Below are 21,526 nucleotides of genomic sequence, written 5' to 3' on the forward strand. Positions count from 1 at the left end.
TAAAAGAACAAAAATTCAGGCTAAAAATCACATGGGCTCCCAGAGCTCAAATCACCTCAGACTTGCTTCTTGAACATGACAGTGAGTTCCCAGTACTCACAGAGTTCCATCCACCAATTCAATTTAGAGGTAACTAAAGGAAGGCCTTTAACTCTTTTTTTTCTTTTTTTGGGGGGTTAACTTCAATTATTTTGCAGATTCAGTAAGCATCACTTAATATGTAAACATTATTGTTAAAAGTTTACCAGCAATGAAATGTAATGAATAATTGACACTAAAATCACCAGTCACATCTGTATTTATGTCATCACTTAAAAACGATTTGATTATGAATTTTATAAAGTTATATGTCACAGACAACAAGAGTGAAAAACATAACATTTGCTCTACTGTTTCATAGGGGTGGGGGAAAAAATCGATACTGTGTAGTATCGTGATATTTTGTTTGCTAATAATGTATCGATACAGGGACAGCAGAAATCGATATTTTGTTACAAAAAAGGTTTTTGTGCTCTGACTTCAGAGCATGTCCAAATGTGTTTAACTTTTTTTTTGGCAGCAATAAACATGACAGTTTACTTATTTTAATTTAAGACATGTTTTATTTTAATTAAGTTTAAAACTTTTTTATTTAATGTAAAATTATATTTTGTTTTAATTTACTTTCAAATTCTTCAGTTGCTGAATGGGCTGCATAGTTTTCATAAATTTCATAGTTCAGAATAGCTATAATTGTACCAGATGGTTGCATTCAGTTAAGTTGGACTAGACTGTAATACAAACCGTTCAGTTTGTCAACAATAAAACTGAAATTGTGAGACTTTGATATTAGATAAAATGAATTGCAGCCCTACCCTCCTCGAAAAATTGCAATAATATCGTATCGTGCGTTAAGTATTGTGATAATATCGTATCGTGGGATGTATGGTGATTCCCACCTCTACTGTTTCATTTGTTCCCAGAAAGTTGATCAGCTGTTCATCTGGACATTTCACTGTTAGTGGAAGAATTCTATGTTTCCTCACTCATCCAACTGACTTGTAAAAATGCAACATCCAGATGAACGGGATAAACTTATTGCAAATTACTTACCATCAAGAGATATTATTTGTTAGTTAACGAGGACTGCTTGTTATTTTTAGTGAATAAGGATTCATTATGGATCTGTAAGCCCATCCCTAGTCTCAAACTCCTGTAAGTGTAAGTGCTCAGTGTAAAAAAATAAAGACCTGCAAAGTGAACTTCAAACTCTCTTTGTTTTCCAGTACAAAAACAATACAGATCCTTGGGTGATGTGACAATGTTTCAATTTAAAAAAAATAGCACTGAAAATAATAACTCTTTAATTTTGGTAACATAAAGAGTTTTAAACTTGTTATCTCTAAATTACGGTAACATAATTTCATATGAAATGTGAGGGAAAAATAGATCACGTCTACTCTACTTTATAAGCTCTTAGTGGTTAACCTACAGGTAGCTCTGCATGCAGAGGCAATAACACTTGCATTCAAACTGATTTCACCAGCTTAAAACATGCGCTGCAGTAAGTTATTTGGATTTGCTGTGTGAGATGCACATAGGGTGTCCATATCACTTCTTTCCTCCCCTGTGGGGCTCATATGAAGTCTGAACCTGCAAAGCAAAGGCACATTGGTCAGGTCAGACGTGCATGTGCTGTTTGACAGCTGTCAGCTGGTGGAGCTTCAAGGCATGACACAGCAAAACAAGCAGCTTCTAAAAGCCTCTGCTTTCCTTCCTTCAGTGGCCTCGGCATCAGAATAAAGTCCCTGCTTCCCGCTGTGCTTTTACATTGGGAGGATCGGCGGCCTTCGCATAGGACCTGATTTTCTGATGATGGTGCACCTCCTTCCATCTGATTTGGCTCGATGAGTGTTTGAAAACTCCAGCTCCAGTCCAATCAGTCCTGTGATTCATCAGTGGGATATTCTCAGTGAGTGGAGTGACTCACAGGTCTGTACTGGCCCTGCCTTGCCATGTTGTGTTTAATGGTCTTGTGTCAGAGAGAAGATGGCATTACTGTAGCTTTAGTGTGTAGCCTGAGGTGTGCTCCAAGTTAATTGCTTGATACCCAACTAATGGCACTCATGAGCCACCCAGAAAAGCTCTAGTTTCACTGTCTCAGTGGGTGGGGATGCAGTTTCACATATAAGAAACAAACTGAGCCAAATATAATCCAAATGTGAGGCAGATACTTAGTAATAATTTAATGTAAGGGCACAGCCCCATAAAACTCCATAGTGAAACAAATGACATTCCACCCATTTTCAAGGTACAGAGAGGAAACTTCATTAGACCCACTTCAGTCATTCTGCAAACAGCTGAGTGGGTCAAAATTGCCCTCACCAGCTCCATATGACTTGGAAATACTTTCACATGAGCTTGCATATTTCCTATCTCCATATCTCCATATCGATCAAAGCACGGAGAGAATAAAAACAGATAGGATGTCTTTTACGATCGATGTCTGTGTTAATGTTCCATCCGGATCTAAGGAAGAGGAAACAGAAAAGGGAGTGGGGTGAGATGGGGGTAAACACAATGCACATCTGCTTGACATCCTCAGTCCATCTCACACCTCAAGTCCTCACTCTCCTCATGCACTGCCTCTGTAATTACCAGTGTGGAAACATATCTGCTGTCGTATGTCTGATTTCTGCAAATGAACTGAAAAGATGGAAATGAGGAGATACTGGTGAATAAAAACGAAGAGCTGGCCTCTGAGCCGCACCTCTACATATGAGTGCCCTCTAGTGGCAGCAAGAGGAAACTACTGAGGCACGCTGGTGAACAGGAACACACAAGAATCATTTCTCTCTCTGTAACAGGGGCTGATGAGGAGAGCTTAAGGGAAAATGCTATGTGTGTATATATACACACACACACATATATATATATGTGTGTATACATATAGGGTTAAAAAGCTGGAGAAATACCAAGGGCTCAGAGAAGAGCTCGAGAGGATGTGGAGGGTGAAGGTAACGGTGGTCCCCGTGGTAATCGGAGCACTAGGTGCGGTGACTCCCAAGCTAGCCGAGTGGCTCCAGCAGATCCCGGGAACAACATCGGAGATCTCTGTCCAGAAGAGCGCAGTCCTGGGAACAGCTAAGATACTGTGCAGGACCCTCAAGCTCCCAGACCTCTGGTAGAGGACCCGAGCTTGAAGGATAAACCGCCCGCAGGGGCGAGCTGGGTGTTCATATATATATATATATATATATATATATATATATATATATATATCGTAGAATTTTTGTGGAGGAATAAAACCCATTACATTGAAAGATCTCAGCTTGTGAAGGGATACAATAAAGGTGGTATCAAAGCTCCAGAATTAGAATTTTTGGTTGGCACCCTTAGAATTAAATGGTTAAAATCTTGTCTGTCACAGCTAGACTCCATTAGCTCCACATCCCATGATCCTTGTTTAATAAAATAGGAGGATTAGACTTTATTTTGAAATGTGATTTTGAGGTAAATAAAATCCCCATCAAGATATCAAACTTTCCAAAACAGACTTTGCATTTTTGGGAAAATGAGATTTACCCACAACTTCTCCCCATAATTCAACCTTATGGAATAATAGGGTAATAACACTTAATCAAAAATCAATTTTCAAGAGCGACTGGCGACAAAAAGATTATATTCATAACAGATTTGATGGATGATAACGGTGTCATTCTAAGTTACACAGACTTTTCAGAAAAATACTGTCTAAACTGTTCTCAAAGAGAATATAACAAATTTTGTGAACTGGTCCCACTGCCTCTGCTTCATTTGATTAAAAATTTTATGATATACAATAATTTCTCATAAGTGCTCCCAAATTTGTTGCTAGGGCAATGTCAGCTGTTTAATAAAAATGCAATAAGAAATTTATTAGTAGTTTCTTCAAAGACAAAATATTTCATAGTTACAACAGAATGGTTTGCATGGTTCTAATTTAGTTATTTCATATACACTGGATAAAGCATACTAAAAATTTATGAAATAGCCTAAAGTTAAAGAAACACACTTTAAAGTAATACAATTAATCCTGTGGCAGAATTTCTAAAAAAAAAGAAAAAAAGAAGAGAGATTTGGCTTTGAGGTGGATCAGTGTTCTTTTTGTACTGATGAAAATGAAACCCTAGAACATCTTTTTTTTTCTATGCCCTATCACACAATGCATTTGATTTCCCTAAATATTAATGATGTGCCACTATTTGAATTACATCATAATTTCTTTTATATGGATCATCTAGCATTGGGTGTCTCAGACATTATTAACATCATCATACTTTTGAGTAAATATCATATCCATTGTGCTAAATGGAGGAACGCTGAGCCTTCTCTCCCTGGTTTTATTGATGATTTTAAGATATTTTTTTCTTTGCTAAAAAAGACAAAAAGCACATATGCCAAAAAAATAACCAGAATAATACCCGTCTCCTGCTTTTCTAAATTTCGACTTATGCTGAGGCTAATATATTGTTAAGTAATGCACTTGTTTCACTTAGGCTACTAGCAGGTTGCTGAGTAGACATCTGTGTAGTGGTTTGTTTGAAATCTACCACTTTTTCCTTCAGTTTCCTTGTCAAGAATTAACTTCCTGTTTAACTGAAACGCCTTCCTGTTCAACTGAAATGCCTTGGTTTTTCAGTATTGTGTGTGAGAGCTAAAATTTCAGTAGTGTGTGTGAGAGCGTTTCAGTAATAATGTCCCTTACGGCACCTCATAGTTTTGGGTCTAGACTTAAAAAGAGAAAAGGGAGTGATATTTCTTATATCAGGAGGTAGGGAATTCCAAAGTCGAGAAGCAGTGCAGCTGAAAGCCCTGCTCCCCAGAAGTGTGTTACTTTACCACCATTAGAAGGTATGTGTGTCTCTGTAAATATGGTCACTCCCCACCCCCCAAAAAATGCAAATCTGAAAACCAGTAATTACGGTCATGGTGGCTACATTTGTCTTTTAATAGTCTATGACAAAAATCCATAGAGCGCACCAAATATCGCATATTGTAACAGTAGCCACTGTTACAGTAAGGCTGTATAGATCCACACTGCCAGGCTGAAAATCTATAGTATCTTTATCTATATCTATCTTTATGCTGGAATATACTGCCTGCATTACATGATACGCTCCATAACATGGACCAAAGCTACTTTCAGCTGCTCCCTTGTTCACAGGAGGTCATCACAACAGAAAGCTCCACGTTTAATTTGAAAGATTTCTTTTTAAATTTTTTTTAATTTAAACCAGACGTCCTTCCTAATGCTAAGCCAGCGAGGTTTTTGTCTCCTTACAGGATTTTTTTGCAAAACAAATGTGCAGAACACTATGAAGCAACTTTATCTCTATATAAATATATCTAACTTCTGCAAATAGAGCAGTCAAAAACAGGAGTACAGAGGGTTTATGGTGATATTCACAGTTATTGCAGATGAAACAACCACTTGTGTTTGACAGGAAAGCACATTACAGAGGACACATGCTATTATTGGAAGCAGATTCATCTGAAACCTCTTCCTGTTGCTGATGCAGTGGTCCTGTATACCGAGGTTCTGTATCTGTATCAAATGGGAAAAACCACAAACCACAGGCTGAACACAATGCATGGGACACCAAATACATGACATTGTAACTCTAACTCCTAAATACCCGTTGTGCTTCAGTCAGACATCACTCAAATGATCATATTAATATTCATATCATTATTATTGCAGCTGTCATTGGATTTATGAAATAAGCATGCTAAAATATTCATTCTCAGTATCTCACAGAAATAGAAAAAATGTGATAATTTATCTTTCAACAGTTTTTACATGACATGGTTTATAAATGGTATTAAAAGGTGATAATCACCTGCATTCACTTAACACTGAGGTTACTGCATTTGAGAGAGGCAATTTCAAAAAACCTTTATAACAAAGAAAAAACAAGTGAGGCTACAGCCACAAGTTTCTGTGTGCTGCAAAATAAGCTGGAGGCCAACAGGCCCCAATCAGTGACGTCAACTCAGAGTCACCATGTTTCCAAGAATACAGCTGACTCACTGGTCAGATGATACAACATGTACGAGTCACACCAGGTCACTGTTCACTTTGCAATATTTTTAATGTGCAAACACTTATTTTGGTTCTTTGGGAAAGTGGGATTCTGAGGTTCCACAGTGTGTGACAGAGTGATGCCCGTCCCCGTTCCCTCCCCCCCCCCCGTTCCCCCGTTCCCCCGTTCCCCCGTTCCCCCCCCCACTGGAGTTCAACATTCAAGCTGGTCTCTGCCTTCATTCCAGTTTGTTACATGCTTCCAAGACCTTGTAGTTAAAGTCCTCAGGCTGGTCGGCATACACATAGTGTCCGGCTCCACGGATTGTCTGCAGGAAGGAAAGAGAATGAGAAGGGAAGCAGCCAATTAAAAATTATGGAAACCATATAAAGGCATGCCATAAAGGGAGGTCATGATTTTAACGAGGAGGGCTGCGTCTCCGGTTTATAGCTTTCATAAAACAAAGATGGAAAGTAACATTCAAATTTACAGCATGCATCAATCAGTTTCATTTCAAGCCTCCATACAGTCAGTTCCACGGTTCTTCATGGCAGAAAAATTTACCTTTGATGTGTCAATATACACATAAGCATGATTGCTCCACATGCAAATAAGGCACTGAATCTGTGGAACTCTGCTAAACTGAGAGGCTTTCTTTTATATAATTCATTAAACAAATGTATTTAAGCTTAAACTAAACCCCATGTACAAAACCAACAAATCAGTCTTTTGTCCAGCGATTTTTATTTGATGAAGCCTCAAAATGTTTTGGTTCAGTCGAAACCTCCAACTTTTACGGAGTAGTATTTTTTATTTATTTTTTGAAATAAACTAAAATTATATAGTGAAACAAATTGATCAGCCCTCTTGTGATACAACATACATCCTCTTTATTGCACGAGGCTGTAACCATAGCCAGCCAGTTCATTTTGTGCAAATCCACTCTTCTGCACTCTTTTCAACATCCATGTACTGATCACCGCAATGTTTCTGTGCTAAAAGAGGCATCATTTCTTTCCTCATTACTAAAACAGATTCTGAAGGAACATCCCACTAACTCAGAGGGTCTAACAACCCTCTGAGTTAGTGGCAGTTTGCGTTGAAACAACAGCTGTAATTCTCCACATTTCAACTTTTTTCTCAAAAAAGCTTGTAGGCTTTAATCTTGAAATTTCAACTTTGTTTTCAATCAATAATAATATATTATAATTTTTTTTTAATTTTTTTTTTCTTCTCCCATGTAATGGCGCCCTAATACACTGTTGTAGAGGTCAGATAGTGACTGTTTGTTTGCAGCAGCCTCTAGTTTTGTTTTGCTTTTGTTTTGTTTTTTTAAAATGGACATTTTACCCCATGAATCTGTTCTCATTAACACAGTTAGGAAATTAAAATGTCTCGAGTCCGTGGTAATGAGAATTTCTTTGCATATCATAATATTTCAGTGTCTGTTTTGCACCTGTCTAGGCAGCTGCTCATCCAGTCTTCCTCAGACTTGACAGGTGTATGAAAGCAACTGCCCATTGTTTCCCCCTAAGTGCCAAACCCTTACCACAACTCTCACCTAGTCCTAAAGGCCATTACACAGAATGTGCTGCAAAACAATGACCCAAAATTCCAAATTGCCATGTAACATAAACATCAGTGTGAAATAAAAAAAAAAAAAAAAAAAAAAGAGTTCAGATCTAACAAATTTAAAAATTAGACAAAGATGACAAGTAAACACAAAATGCAGTTTGTAAATGAAGGTGTTTATTATAAAAGGGGGGGGAAAAAAATCCAAACCAACATGGCCATGTGTGAAAAAGTGATTGTCCCCCCCCTCCCATTATAATTAATGGTGGTGTATCACATCTTTGGAAAGCCAAGTTCAATTTCTCTAGCCACACCCTGATTACTGCCACCCATTCTCAATCAAGACATTACTTTAATACGACCTGCCTGACAAAGTGGAGTAGCCAAAAAGGTCCTCAAAAGCCAGACATCATCCCCATGATCCAAGGAAATTCAGGAACAGATGAGAAACAAAGTAATTGAGAGCTCTCAGTCTGGAAAATGTTATAAAGCCACTTCTAGAGCTGTGGGACTCCACAATCTCCACAGTGAGATCCATTATCCACAAATGGCAAAGTCATTGAATGGTGAACCTTAACATAAGTGGCTGGCCAACCAGAATTACCCCAAGAGCACAGCAACAACTCATCCAAGAGGTCACAAAAGACCCCAGAACAATATCCAAAGACCTGCAGGCCTCACTTGGCTCAGTTAAAGTCAGTGTTCATGACTCCACCATAAGAAAGAGTCAGCCCAGCCGACATGGCTAAGTTCCAAAACAAAAACCAGTACTGATTCCAAAGACCTCTGGTGCAAAAAGTAACACTGAAGTGTTCATGACCTCAAGCTGAAGCACACTTGGGTTCTGCAGCAGGACAATGATGCAAAACACACGATCAAGTCCACCTCTGAATGGCTTAAGAAAAACAAAAATGAAGAGATTGGAGTGGCTTGGTCAAACTCCTGACATGAATCTGATTGAGATGCTGCGGCATGACCTTAAAAAAGGTGGTTCATGCTCAAAAACCCTCCAGTGTGGCTGAATTACAACAATTCTGTGATAACTGGGGGTGAGTCTTTTACAGCTCTGAAGGAATTCTGACCCACTCATCTTTGCAAACAACTGATTCCAGTTGATGCTGCTAAGCGTGGCCCAACCAGTTATTAGGTTTAGAAGGAAATCACTTTTTCACACAAAGCCATGTAAGTTTTATTTACACAAACACCTAGAAACTGCACTTTGTGTTTACTTGTGTCATCTATGTCCAATATTTAAATTTGACAATCTCAAAAACCTAAGTTTAACAAACATACGTAATGAACTGGTCCTGATGTTTCTAAACAAGAAAACAAAGAAATTGAGATTCTGGGTTCATCCAGTTCTCACAAGCAGGCAGCAGCAGGGAGAATGTCATGGTTTGATCCAGGAGTTGGAACTGTGTCACGACCACTTTTGTACATATTTCAGGATGTCAGTGGGGTAGTTTAAACTCTTGATATATGTCAGACCACATCTGAGGAGGCAGAGGAGTCATTTCAGAGCCGATTGGCCTAAAGCATCAAGGACCTAAAGTATCAAGCTGCGTGTCTGAGGTAAAAAGTATTGTTTTACTATTTGTATATACAGATTACCAGTTCACTTTGAGCTACAGGACAGTTGTTGTCCAATGGATCTGTGTAGTTGGATCTGAAAACTCAAGCTTGATACAAAATAAATAAATCTTAGCAATAAAGCAGGTTTTGAGGAAGTGTGAAGAAATTAGTTACAAGTTTAGAAAGTCTATAAAAATGTCATCATACTGATGATCTGGAACCCAAATTCAGAAAGAAGCCTGAACCATGAAATAACTGCCAGGAAATTCACTTTAAAAATTGTTTTTCAAAACTGTTTTTGGCAATTCATTCCTTAAAAATGTATTGTGAATTTTAAGTTTTTCGAGGGAAGAAAAAAAAAAAAAAAAAAAAAAAAAAAACACTTTGAAGGGATATCAATCCATCCATCTACACACACAAACTTACTATGATGTCCACATGAGAGCGTGGCCTCATCTTTCTGAGGGTGATGCCCGACATGCTGTCTATGCTGGAGCGAGAGCCATAAATGATGGTGATGGGGATATCAGACTGCAGCTGGTCAATCCTCTGCAACATTGGCCTCTTGGCCCAGCCACATGGCGCAGTCATATTCTTAAAAGCAGTTTCCCCACTGTGACAAGACGAGGAAAAGATAATCAATGAGCACATGACAGAAAATGGAGATGACAAAACATAATACTAGGTAGTAAAACGTGGATGAGAGCAGAAAAGGTGATGAAGAAATTGCTTCCATGGCCATTTTAGAGACAAGTGGCATTAATAAAAGAGAAAGACAGACCTGGGGCTTTGCACGTTCAGGTGGTAGATGTAATCTGGCACAGTGCTGTCAGTGAACACGAGGGAGAACTTTTTCTTGAAGTCGGGTCTTAGTGTTTGCACCAGAGTGGGACCTGCAGGGGACCAGGGAAGAGACAGAGGTGTCAAACGCAAGCATGTAGCCATTAATAGATGAGGAGTACTCATTACATTTTACATGATTAGTCACACTGGGGAGAGCCCAGATTTTGGCTTAAATTCCTTTCAAAGTCAAAGCAAAAAACTCTACTGAATGACATTGTGCTCGTCACACTTGCTTTAACAAGCAGTTCCTAGTTTTCTGGGTGTGCAAAGAGAACATTAGCTGTGATACTGCAATATTAAACTAATATAAAACTATCCCCCCAGTTTCATACTGCATACATTTTCACTTATTGTCTCCAGACAATAAGTGAAAATCTTCACCCATTATATTGCATCCTCTCATTTCCATTCTTCTCATTTAAGAAAAAGAAATTTCACGTGCTCATCATCTCCATTTCCCTGGGATTATTAAGCTAGTCCGGTTGTGGGTTTGCTTTTAGCACTGTGGTACTTTGTTGTCTTTTAGCACCTTACCCAGTGGTCCTACCAGTCGCAGGCCAGCCAGGGGGTTGAAAGGACTGAACATGGCACCAAGAGCTTTGATCCACACAGGGATGGGCCGGTCTGGTTCTGTCGTCTCCGGATAATCAGGTAAACCCCAGGGCTCAACCAGGACAATGTGCTTTACTCTGTAAGCCAGACAACAACAAAAATAAAAGTTAACCTGCTCTTTTAGTTATAAATTGTTTACAGACCTACAACTAAAGGACAAAAACATTAAAAAGGCCAGAATGAAGTTTGCCAGCGCGAACATAGACAAAGACCACGACTTCTGGAATAATGTTCTTTGGACAGATGAGTCTAAAATTGAATTATTTGGACACCAGAACAGTAGACATGTTTGGCGTAAACCAAATACTGCCTTCCAAGAAAAGAACCTCATACCAACTGAAGCATGGAGGTGGCAGTATCCTAGTTTGGGGATGCTTTGCTGCAGCAGGACCTGGCCAGCTCACTATCATAGAATCCATCATGAATTCTACTGCGTATCAGAGGGTGCTTGAAGAACATGTGAAACCATCTGTTAATGAGGGAAATTCTTTTGTCATACACATGCTCAATGCAGCAAGAGAGACAGAGGAACAGAAGAATAAGATATACAACATATACAATAGAATACTAGTAAGCAGTAATGACCCAAAGCATACCAGCAAATCCACCAAGGACTGGCTAAAAACTAAGAAGTGGAGAGTCCTGGAATGGTCAAAGCCCTGATCTTAACCCCATTGAGATGCTGTCCGTCTCTCTTCTTTGTTTTTGGCCCACTTTGCGCCAGAAAGAGGAAACCAGCGGCTGAACAACAACAGCACGTTTAACCTTGATAAGCTGTTGTTAGAATTTATTTAATATTACTTTCTACACCAGGATCTTTTTCTACGCAGCTGACGGCTGGTAACTGTGCAGGGGTGGATCTAGCAAAGTTTAGCCAGGGGGGCCGATAGGGCATTAATAGGGAAAGGGGCACAAAGACATACTTTTCTTTCTTATTCTCATTTAAAATGTTGAGCTTTTAATAAATAATTATCTGAATCTTACACCCAAAGTTTTAATTTGATGTAAAATGAATAGAAGTCCATTACTGTATATAGTAACTATTAAGTCTAATATACCCTAGTAAGCTATAGTACTTTTTCCTTTGGGAAGGTACCATCTGTGCAGTCTGCAATTCTGTTGAAGAAAGATGTTAAATCTATTTAATTATTCTTGAAAAATAATTGATTTCTGTGCATTTCTTTCACACTGCATCAAATTGAAGTTGATTACGTCAATTAAGCATCATGAGGTGGAGGGTGGTTCCCTATTTTTTTTTTTTTTTGCTGGGAGTTTGCAACCCTATTAGTTAGGTTGCTTACTCTTTAAAATACCAGAATATGGAGGATGGAGTAGGTTCAAGTTCATTAGATTCATTCATTCATTCAGCATTCATTATTGCTGAACTATGAAATATTTTGGTTGCAGTGTATTTTTTTATTTTTTTATTTATTTTTAAACATACAGGTATAACAGAATAGCTTTAGTGTTTTTTTTTTGTTTTTTTTTTTAACTTGAGTATGAACTTATACAAAATGCAGCAAGATATTAAAAAACAGTTTTATTGATTAAACCCCCCCCACTATATCGGATTCATATCGGTATCGGCAGATATCCAAATTTATGATATCGGTATCGGACATAAAAAAGTGGTATCGTGCCATCTCTAATAAGGACTAAAGAGCCGCAGGTTGCCGACCCCTGAGCTAGGCTGATATTTAGATGACACCATGAAGCAGTTTACTTTCATTTTCATAATCAACTAGAAGCTAAACTGACAGGTGATTATAAGCCATTTAAATCTGACATGTCATGGTCTTAATAGACTCTGTACTGGTACAGAGAGCACATTGTTGTGGTTCCCAATATGAATGAAGTTCAAGGAAGGGGGGGGGCAACGAGCACAGATCGGGGACGCATGTGCCTGATCAAGAACATCTGAAGTTATAACTTAAAACCATTTGGAACGCTAAGATAACAATAAGAAGACAGGAAGCGGGAATTTTCAGTGTTACTGATGAAGAGGGGTGATAAGGGATTGAGGACATTTTATCAGGCGCCGCTTAGGGAGAGCCGGGTTAATGCTGGAAGCTCCGAGCTGGAGCTGCGGCAGGAGAAGATGATTCAGGAGAGATAGAGTCTAGTGGGAGGAGAGAGCGTTTTGGAGGACACTGCTGTTATCACAGGCTGCCAGCACCTAAAGGCACACCGCTACAACTGTATCCTGTACTCATGCTGGCATGTTTTGCTACAATCATGTTAACAGCAAAAGGGCAGAATCATTATTCAGAACAGTGTTCACTGCAGACTCTGCTTTTTTCTCCTCCTAGGCAAGTTCCACTTCATTTGTTCCATTTACAGCAGTGATGATAGGATTATTCAAATGTATATTATTCTGGTTTTATAGAGCAATCAACACTCTGCCCACTTGCTCACTGGAGCTCTCAGCTGTAACACATGGCTTTCTTTAGCTGATCTGACCAACAAGCTGCTCTTGGGGACAGAAAATGAGACTTTATTACACAAACTTGTTTGATGTGTTGATAAATCGGTTTTCTTGTGTCCACTGACACATCTCCACAACAGTCCCTGACAGTATCTGCCTGCTGTTTGCTGTGAGGCAGCAGGTGTAAAGAGGCCCAAACACTTCTGCAGACCAACATTCACACACCACTCTCAAAAGGCAGGATATAAACAATAGTTAGAGATGATATGCAAAGATTATTAACTCTGTCCGTTTCAGCCACTCTTGCAGATGACAGGAGCTGCTAGCCAACAGTGGACATTAGAAAAGGTGAGCTCCTATATGGAGTGCCTAAAACACTCGCATTATTATAATAATAAGAGACTAAAACCTGACTTAAGCTTATGCTACAGTTCTGATCTTGACATTTTACACAAACCTGCCACCTTTCTGTATCAGACAGTGTGGGTCATGATCAGTGTTGGTCAAGTTACTTGAAAAATGTAATCAGTAACTAATTACCAATTACTTCCCCATTTATTACTTTTTCGCTTTAAAAAGAAGTTTTCGTCCCACGCACAACGGACACTAATGTTTTTGTCACTTTTTATGGAATCAAACTCAAAATAAGGTCAGTACTTCCACGCTTTAAACGCTGCACGCTCATACTCTCTCCCGCACTCGATATATTATCCATTGTTGATCTGCACACAGCTGTTGTCACGAATGTCGCACTCACTTACGTCACTGTCATGAGACATTCTCGCAAAAATTTAAAAAAAATAAAAAATAAAAATCACGGTTTTAGTAACGCAGTAACGCAGCATGCCTACGGGAAAGTAACGCTAATCTAATTACCGTTTTTGCAATAGTAATCCTTTACTCGTTACCTGAAAAAAGTAATCAGATTACAGTAACGCGTTACAAGTAACACGTTACTGCCCATCTCTGGTCATGATACAGTAAGATGTGAGAAATCCCATTGTCTGCACCCACCTGCCTGGGTATTTAATGGAGTATGACACAGCGAGGTATCCTCCCAGATTGTGACCAAGAAGTATCATAGACTCCAGACCCACGCTGGCCCGCCACTCTTCTATGGACTCGACAAACTGATCCTCTGCTTCTGCTGCATCTGTTGAGAACACAGGTCTGCTGCTCTGGCCAAAACCCAGTAAGTCCAGTGCAAAGACAGGCCGATGTAGGGAGAGAGCATCCAGATTCTGAGCCCACAGGCCCACCCCGCCGCCAAAGCCATGCAGCAGAACTAAGGGAGTTTTATCTTTAACATGGTCATTGCAAAAAGTCAGGGTCCACAGAAGATTGTTGTTGGAGATGGGAACAAACTCTTTAGTAAATGCAGTGCTGACATCTGAAAAGAAAAGCATAAGATTACTTTTAAGTTCAAGAACATTACGATGGGTCAAATATTCCATTTCACATTAATCTAAATAACATATCAAACAAAAACAACAACACCACACACACACACGGCAACAAGCTCAAACAAGAGCGATTTCTCACACTTACTGGTTCATTAGTAACATCCTGCAGGCACAGTTGGGTTAAAGTCATTCATAGAAAACAGCCCCTGAACTTCTTATTGATTTTTCAAAGCTGTAATCATCAATCACTTTATTTATAAGTTCCTATTCTACTGTGGTTAATGTTCTCTACTTGTCACGACATTTCCTGGAAGACAGACAGTAGAACAGTGCTCTGCACATCTAATATTCCTTTACATTTTGAGCAATGAAAGTCATGAGTTACTTTTCCCTGAGCTGTTTGTAGTCACATAAGACACATACTTTCCAAGTGATCTCAGACTTTCAGACACATTTTGTAATTAGCATGAAACACGCTAAGGCCCAATGCATCTGCTCAGTTTATTATTATTTTATGTCATCAATTGCATTTTTGAGGACTTAAAGATGCTAAAAAAACTCATGTACATTTTCACCAGATCTAACACACGCAAAATTTCTTATTTTATTGGTTTGGTAAATGGCCTGTATTTGTATAGCGCTTTACTAGTCCCTAAGGACCCCAAAGCACTTTACACATTCAGTCATCCACCCATTCACACACTGGTGATGGCAAGCTACATTGTAGCCACAGCCACCCTGGAGCGCACTGACAGAGGCGAGGCAGCCGGAAGCTGGCGCCACCGGGCCCTCTGATCACCACCAGTAGGCAACGGGTGAAGTTTCTCATGTATAGAGTAGGAAATGGCTCAATAATGCCACCTATGGTAGTACTACCAGCATGCGGTTTGAGTTACATGAATGAAATTTGGTACACACATATGTAAAGTCTGGAAGCCCACTGACCCAAACCCAACAGGAAGTCTGCCATTTTGAATTGAAGATGACATTTTGGCGACTTCCTGGCATTATACTGTTGCAAACTCCTCCAAGAGATTTTATTGGATCAACTTCACATTTGGTCAGTCTAAACTACAGACCTGGGCCATATTAGATTGCAACACTTTTGAGCTTTCTTCAAAGGGCGTGGCCGTGGCACCACGGCGAATTTCAACCAGTCGCCATGAAAATATAGTTTCCTCTTATTTACACATACATCGTCCAATCTGGACCCAACTTCCCACGTTTCATAAGGCTCCGCCCCTGAAAACATTTCTCCTGTCATATTTGATGGTGGTCACTGCACCAATGGTGGGAACAAGAAATGTCATGTTATGCACTTTGGGCTACAGTTTTAAGGTGACTGACCGCGGCAACCTCAAATTTGCCAAAGAAAGTCTTAAGGTGTTGGTCATCGCTGCTTGCAGATTTAATTCATATTCACAAAAAGTTATTTGATTTCTAGCCAATACAGGTTTTGTTTAGCAAAACAGGTTGTGTTTGAGTGAGTGACCACAGGTGGGGGAGTTTTTACTTTTGCACACTGTACAAAAGTGTATGTTTTAAATTTAAAAAAAGAAATACACTGGGTTTATCCTTACACTGCAGCATCTTCTCCTCTGAAGCTTGCAGATGGCTCTTTGAAGTTGGACACCATGATGGCAGCCAGTTGGGAATCCAACACCACCTACGTACACAAAAGCACAACAGTATGAATATGAATGGTTTGCCTTATATTAATATTTCAAACGTTCAGCATTATAATAATGATTCATCATCATCATGCTGCTTTGGGGTCCTCACAGTTGTAGGGCTAAGATTCATAACACAAACCTGCACCACAGAACATTGACTCGTAGCTAACCAGACTCTTACTGTATGGTCCTCACTTAACTCATTTCTCATCTTTCTACCGCTTGGAATGCGTTTTGCAAAACGCAAAACAATCAGGCTTACTAACAGGTTAAGCAAGCAAAAAACAGGCTTGATACACAAAATTACCATCAGAATTTATCACAGATGCTTTTAAAAATGTAGTGGTTTAAAGGTGTGAACATACACCATAAGACTGTAGCCTTATGGTGTATGTTTTTGTAGGAGTTTCCTTTCCAGAGTGCAAAATTTGGGTAAAAAATAAATGATCCAAATAGGATTTGATAACAAATTGCAAAATTGTGCAAACAATTTCATGCAGAAAAACAAATATACACCATATTTTTCAACTGATAAGGCTTCTACATTTGCTGTTAGTGTTAATTTAGTTTTGCATTGCCAGGGAGAGATCGCTTTGTCATGTAGTTCTTCATGGAGTCCTCACACTGAATGTTTAGATTGTTCCGTGTTGGTATTTTAATATAACAGAGCAGTCCTTAATATGAAGCATCCATGAAGCTTTATGCTTTAGGAACCAATAAGTTGTATTAATGCTTCTCTGTATGACTTTATCAGTCTCCCATACTGTTGTGAGAAAATTCTGACCCAATGCCGTTTGTGAGGTATTTATTTAAGCACAGATCTCTTAAGATACCCAAAGGGATTTGTTTCTTTTTTCAGATGAATGGAATAAAATTGATGGAGAGGTAAAAGCCGACATCTTTCCACTTTGTTTTTTTTGTGTGATTTTTTAAAATTGTAATTCTGAGCATTTTGTGGTTTTTGGTACTCTGAAAAACTGTAAATAATGAGCAGAAGCAATGTTAAATTGGTGTTGATAAATCTGAGATATTTCTGTAAACATTCACATGCATGACTTCTGCACAGATTCATGTGGACACACTGTTAGTTAACAAGTCCCATTGTTCGTGAAGTCATGTGGTTTGTTCAGATACGAGGTTGCAAACCCAACACATGCTACAATGTTCTTTTTAGTGAAAAGGTTTTTATTCCTAATTCATGGAAACGTGTTATGGCAGGCCTTCTACTAGAAGGCATAACTCAACTACAGAAGGGTGTGACTTAAGAGTAAGGAGACACTTAAAGGTTTTTGGCTGAATGTCTAAACAGCTGTGTTTATTGTAAAAGTGTCATATCTCATGACCTCTCCATTAGCTGCTCTGTGTGGGAAAGCGACATCTTACTTCATAGCTGGCTCTGAAATAAGTTCTTCTGCTTTCCTTCACTGGCCCAGTGTGGTCTTGAGGGGAAAGCATAACAGAGCAGAAACTGTGACACAAAAATTTAGTTTCTTTGTTTTCTTTTGTCTTTAGGCAAGTCAACCCCCCCCCCCCCCCAAAAAAAAAAAACCCCAAACAAACAAACAAAAACCAACCATAAATTGTAAGAAGTCAGTAACAACAAAATGTTCTTCTGTGACATGCAAACCTCATGTGGCAACACGCAGAGACATCAAAAGAGGAAATCAGACTACACTTGACTCAATGTTCTCCTTCCCTGACATCGGTCACATTAGTTTCTTTAACAAGGCCTTCTTTACAGAGTCTAACCATAGACATCTTGTTCACTTACTAATTATCAAAACATTCATCTCCAACTGTTTTGAAAAAGGACTATTTGTCCTTTATCAAAACAGCTGTAGCTAGTGAAAAGGGCAACTTAAATTGTTTGTCTGTGTGTCTGTAAGGTTTTCGGCTGCTAAGTGGATAGAACACCTGAATACGTCACCTTGAATTCTGAGAAATCGATACAGGACGTGATTGATGCAATTTTAATCAGTCCCTTTCACATGTTTCAACATTTACCTAAGCCTACTTCTAATAATTCTTACAATTTAACAAATGTGACACACACACACAAAAAGACAACAACAAGGATTTTTCTGTCTATTTTCTAAGTGAGCAGCAGCAGCGCAGCCTCAAAACAAAGCAGCCTCAAAATTAGCTTTAAATTGATCAAGTATGGCATTGGCCTTGGTGTGAATCTGTGCTGCCTGAGTGGTCCTCTGTTTTAAATAAATCAGTACTGCAAGAGAACTTTCCAACATGTGGCAGGCAGCAAGGAAGGTCCTGAAGGTTCAATCCAAAGCTAGTTGTACTTAATTATTTTTTTAACATATAAAAGCACATTTACGCTATTTGCGCATGTGTTTCTCATCTGGGCTGCTGTTGGGGTTTTCTCTGGATTATTGTAGGGTCTTCACCTTATAATGCAGAACAACTCAAGGAGATGGCTGTGATTTGTGAACTGCACTTTCACTTTTCACCCACTCTAAACGCCTTTTACAAGTCTGGAAACGTCAATTTCAATGCCTTTTGAACAGGTTTTTGTTAATCGGGGTGGTGCTGCTCATTTATATTGCTTTGCACTGATAAGCAACCGTTTAGTCTCAGCCTGTTAACATACATGTGTTGGACTCAATTGTTGGAGACGCAATTACTTGATAAACCCGTGAGTTTGCCAGGGTTATCAAAACGCAGGAGACACCCTGTGTGTTATTGTGAAAGGTAAGTTAAAGAGTCACACAAAAGTTTAAGTTTAGTTCTCCCTTTGCTTACGTTCCATTACTCTACTAAGGCTCGTGAAAATCACCCAGCTGAAAGGAAACTGGACCTGCACAGTGACACATACAAACTAACAAAGTGAGGCTACAATAATGAAAGCTAATGTCTGAGTGCAGGTGGATATTTGTGTAAAAGAGTGTCACACCTGTGTCTGTGTGTGGATGCTCATAACATTACCTTATTGTTTTATCCACATAGCCCCACACACTGCTGGCCAGCCTGGGAACACCAACAGTAGACAGCATTCTATGAATGACCCTGGAGATATAATAAAAGTGCATGAGGGCAAAGGACAGGGACTGGCCGATGACAACGCGTGACAGCAAAACTATCATCTCCATTATTTAAATTATCAAGCATTTACTATAACACTTAAAAAAAAAAGTTTATGGTTTTATCAAGGTTTTTTGTGCATTTCCGGAGGGCTTTTTATGCACATGAATATAAAAATATTCGCACCACTGCAAAACTCTTGTTTAAAACCAGTGTTCTGACAAACCATCCTAGTTTGGCAAAACGTCCTACCTTAAGTACTTTATGCACATTTCTGCTGTCACAGAGTAATTCCAAGTAGGGCTGCTCAATTAACCGAATTTTAATCTAAATTAGATCTGGGCTTTCAACGATCATTAAAAATGACTGAGCCGATTATTAGCACCTCCCTCGTGCTTTACTCTCGCACTGCTCAGTGTAGCAAATCGAGTGCACCTCTCTGCGTTTCGAACACCGACCCGAGGAAAGCTCGGAAAGCTGAGAAGTTATTTGGAGAGGAGAGGATAATGGCTGCTGAAGAAAGAATGCCGCTGGTTGAAAAGAGAGGTAAAACGACTTCAGTGGTGTGGAAACATTATGGGTTCGCGGAGTGAGACGTGGATCAAGACGTAGTGTGTGAACTTTGCTACGGTGTCTTAGCTGCACCACAGAGCAACACTACAAATTGACATACCTCAATGTCAGTTTGATGCAATTGTACATTGTGTGGCTACACAGCTTGCCTTGATGTTTGGTTATTTGTATGCATAAATATTAAGCAGTATTTTGAAGTTCACTAAACACAGATGTTTACATTTTTCATTTATTTTTTATATTGCAAACATTTGCACTGTTATCAGTATTTGCACACTATTTTATATTTTTGACAATCTTTTAAGGCATTATTCAATACATTGTTATTGTTAAATAAATATCGTCAAATAATCGTGATTATCATTTTTGCCATAATCGAGCAGCCCTAATTTCAACACCAATTTAAGTAGGTATGACGGATTGTCACTTAACTTTGCCCACCAGAGTATGCTTGTAGGTCATATTCACTCTGACGGGTAAAATTAAGTGCCAAACATGCATGGTTTGGCACTTAGTTTTACCCGTCAGTATGTGTGTAGCTGTTATTAACAAAGGTATGATGATTTGCCACTGAACTTCTAGCTCATATTCACAGAGGTAGGATGGTTCGCCACTAAATTTTAACTGTTTAAGTATACTTGCAGGTGAAATTCACAAAGGTAGGTTTGGCAGTTAATTTTACCCGTCAGAGTATTTTTGTAGCTAATATTCACAAAGTTAGGACGGTTCGCTACTTAATTTCGTGTTGTGTGCATGCGCAGAAACAACGGGTAGGATGGTTTGCGAGGTAGGATGGATTCCAAGAAAACCAGTTTTCCAGTTTGCTCTACTATCTCTGAGGCAAAACAAACATGGCAGTCCAGCGGCTTTGCAATAAAAGCGTTATTTTACTTCTGTGGACCACACCGACAATACCTTCAAAGCACCGGTGAGTTTTTCAACGACCTTCTGCAGTCTTCGAGCACTCTCATTTAGTACGGGCCACTTTACAAAAAGCCACCATTTAACTAATGAGGCTGGGGGGCAGGTTTACCTTTACCCAAGTGGTGCCTCTTTCTGACAGCCTGTCTAACTTTCTGAGGGACGGTCAACAACAACACTCGGGCATTTTCAGGAAAAAGTGCACAGTGTCGCTGTTCCAATAACACTTACTGTCTGTTAAATAATAAAGGAACATTACCGTGGATACTCTGACAGACCGGGGAATGTGATAGGTTAATAGAAATACTCACCCTCTGTTCTCGATCACCGCTTGCTCAGCCATAGCGCGACAGTCCCCGAGACGCTTCTCGCAGTCACGTGGGTCTGACGTAGTTGCCGAGCTTGTGTGCATTTGATTTATAGCGTCAGTTGACTGAGACAAGGGGGAAGGGGGGTGTTATTCCTACTGTGGATCCACCTATCTCTGCTTCGTTTCTTCCTAGTAGCGTAAAACAAACGCACCCAGGAAGAGTTTGCGGAACTGGCGTGTCTGTCACGTCTAAACATTGCTGCTAATCGGGGAAATGGGTCTTGGTAAGTATTTAAACTCCGTTTTGTGTTCCTTGTTTTACATTACTCGGGTATTTAAAAGTAACACAAGAGTGTTGAGCTTGCGCGGGCAGCTGCTGCTGTTCAGCTCTTCGGTTTAGTTCTTACGGTGAATCATCCTGCAAGTCATTAGAAATGTTCTCAACGGTCTTGAAACTCATTTATCTTGCTGATCTGATATTTTTCAGGTCTTACCTTTAATGGGGATAGGTACTCATGCACATGTAACCTGCAGCGTGAAAG

The 21,526-nt window shown here is 39.4% G+C and overlaps 1 protein-coding gene across 3 annotated transcripts; it reads right to left on the minus strand.

Annotated features, from left to right (window-relative positions):
• Positions 1–5,397: 5,397 nt before the first annotated feature.
• Positions 5,398–21,111, minus strand: abhd5a (abhydrolase domain containing 5, lysophosphatidic acid acyltransferase a). 3 transcript variants are annotated; one of them, XM_085178414.1, is made up of 9 exons: positions 20,986–21,111; positions 19,085–19,165; positions 16,052–16,137; positions 14,083–14,458; positions 10,566–10,720; positions 9,970–10,081; positions 9,615–9,801; positions 6,257–6,372; positions 5,398–6,213 (listed from the first exon to the last, which is right to left on the minus strand). In XM_085178414.1, exons 1-8 carry the CDS (start codon positions 21,084–21,086, stop codon positions 6,283–6,285), a joined length of 1,188 nt encoding a protein of 395 aa, XP_085034540.1. In that variant the 5' UTR covers positions 21,087–21,111; the 3' UTR covers positions 5,398–6,213; positions 6,257–6,282. The 3 variants fall into 3 exon arrangements, with proteins under 3 accessions (XP_085034540.1, XP_085034542.1, XP_085034543.1); XM_085178416.1 differs by lacking the exon at positions 20,986–21,111 and adding an exon at positions 20,669–20,948; XM_085178417.1 differs by lacking the exon at positions 20,986–21,111 and adding an exon at positions 17,528–17,583.
• Between the last annotated feature and the right edge of the window lie 415 nt (positions 21,112–21,526).

Source organism: Neolamprologus multifasciatus, chromosome 11 (genome assembly GCF_963576455.1).
Source record: "Neolamprologus multifasciatus chromosome 11, fNeoMul1.2, whole genome shotgun sequence".
In the NCBI taxonomy this organism is placed as follows: domain Eukaryota; kingdom Metazoa; phylum Chordata; class Actinopteri; order Cichliformes; family Cichlidae; genus Neolamprologus; species Neolamprologus multifasciatus.